The sequence below is a fragment of the Sphaeroforma arctica genome (assembly GCF_001186125.1).
Source record: "Sphaeroforma arctica JP610 unplaced genomic scaffold supercont1.10422, whole genome shotgun sequence".
NCBI lineage: Eukaryota > Ichthyosporea > Ichthyophonida > Sphaeroforma > Sphaeroforma arctica.
This window is the reverse complement of record NW_014030136.1, coordinates 1-941: the sequence shown is the minus strand read 5'-3', so window position 1 is coordinate 941 and position 941 is coordinate 1. Positions and strand designations below refer to the sequence as shown.

The 941-nt window shown below is 45.6% G+C and overlaps 1 protein-coding gene across 1 annotated transcript; it reads left to right on the top strand.

The window, feature by feature from the left end:
• Window positions 1-285: 285 nt before the first annotated feature.
• On the top strand, window positions 286-454 carry SARC_17335 (hypothetical protein; the record flags this gene model as incomplete). Its single annotated transcript, XM_014288569.1, has 1 exon — window positions 286-454. A coding segment is annotated over one exon (169 nt), but the record flags the coding sequence as incomplete, so codon positions are not given.
• Window positions 455-941: the final 487 nt, after the last annotated feature.

Sequence of the window (941 nt, the reverse complement as noted above, 5' to 3'; positions counted from 1 at the left end):
AACCCGTCACACACTCATAGTCCATTGATGTATATAATTAACCCGTCACACACTCTTAGTCCATTGATGTATATAATTAACCCGTCACACACTCATAGTCCATTTATGTATATATATAACCCGTCACTCACTCATAGTCCATTGATGTATATAAATAACCCGTCACTCACTCATAGTCCATTGATGTATATAAATAACCCGTCACTCACTCATAGTCCATTGATGTATATAAATAACCCGTCTGTCCTCTCTCGCCCTGTTTTGGACGTGTCCATCTCTCTGCAGGAAGGTGCACAAGTACTACAAGAAAAAGGGCTACACATCGGCCCAATTGCAGCTGTGTATTATGGTCTGTCGCGACTGCCACAGTGCGGTCCACAGGTGGGTGCACCAGGTGCATGAGCTTGCATCCGCACCCAAACCCAATGGGTTTTGGGCCGGACCGGTTTGTTAAGTCTGGGACTGTTTGTTGTATGCTTCATTGAACCGAATGTGTGCCATAGAGCAGCTGACACACCTCCCAACATCCGTACAGCCACTCACGTACTACTGTGCGGGTAGTTGTCATGACCCTCTCATGACCCTATGTTGGTCACTGCCATTGCCCTGTTGCGTGGGTGTTGTGTTTGAACAGTGTAGATTTTATTGCGAGAGCTGATTGACGCTTTACCCACCTCGAGTCTTTGTTGCGCAAGTCACATAGTCTTACCCAGGCGGCGTGGTTCCCTTTATTGTATGTGCTCAGTGTGCGATATGTTCGGTACTGTTTCTAAGGGGACTTGTGTTTTCCTTCCTTTCGCAGAATATACAATGAGAAGACACTGGCCAGTTCGTATTACACTCTGGAGCTTTTAATGGACAGCGCGGAGGTGACGTTATTGTGTAGGATGTGTATACCTGTTTTGGATACATTTCTTTTTTCTAGAATTGCACATATGTAC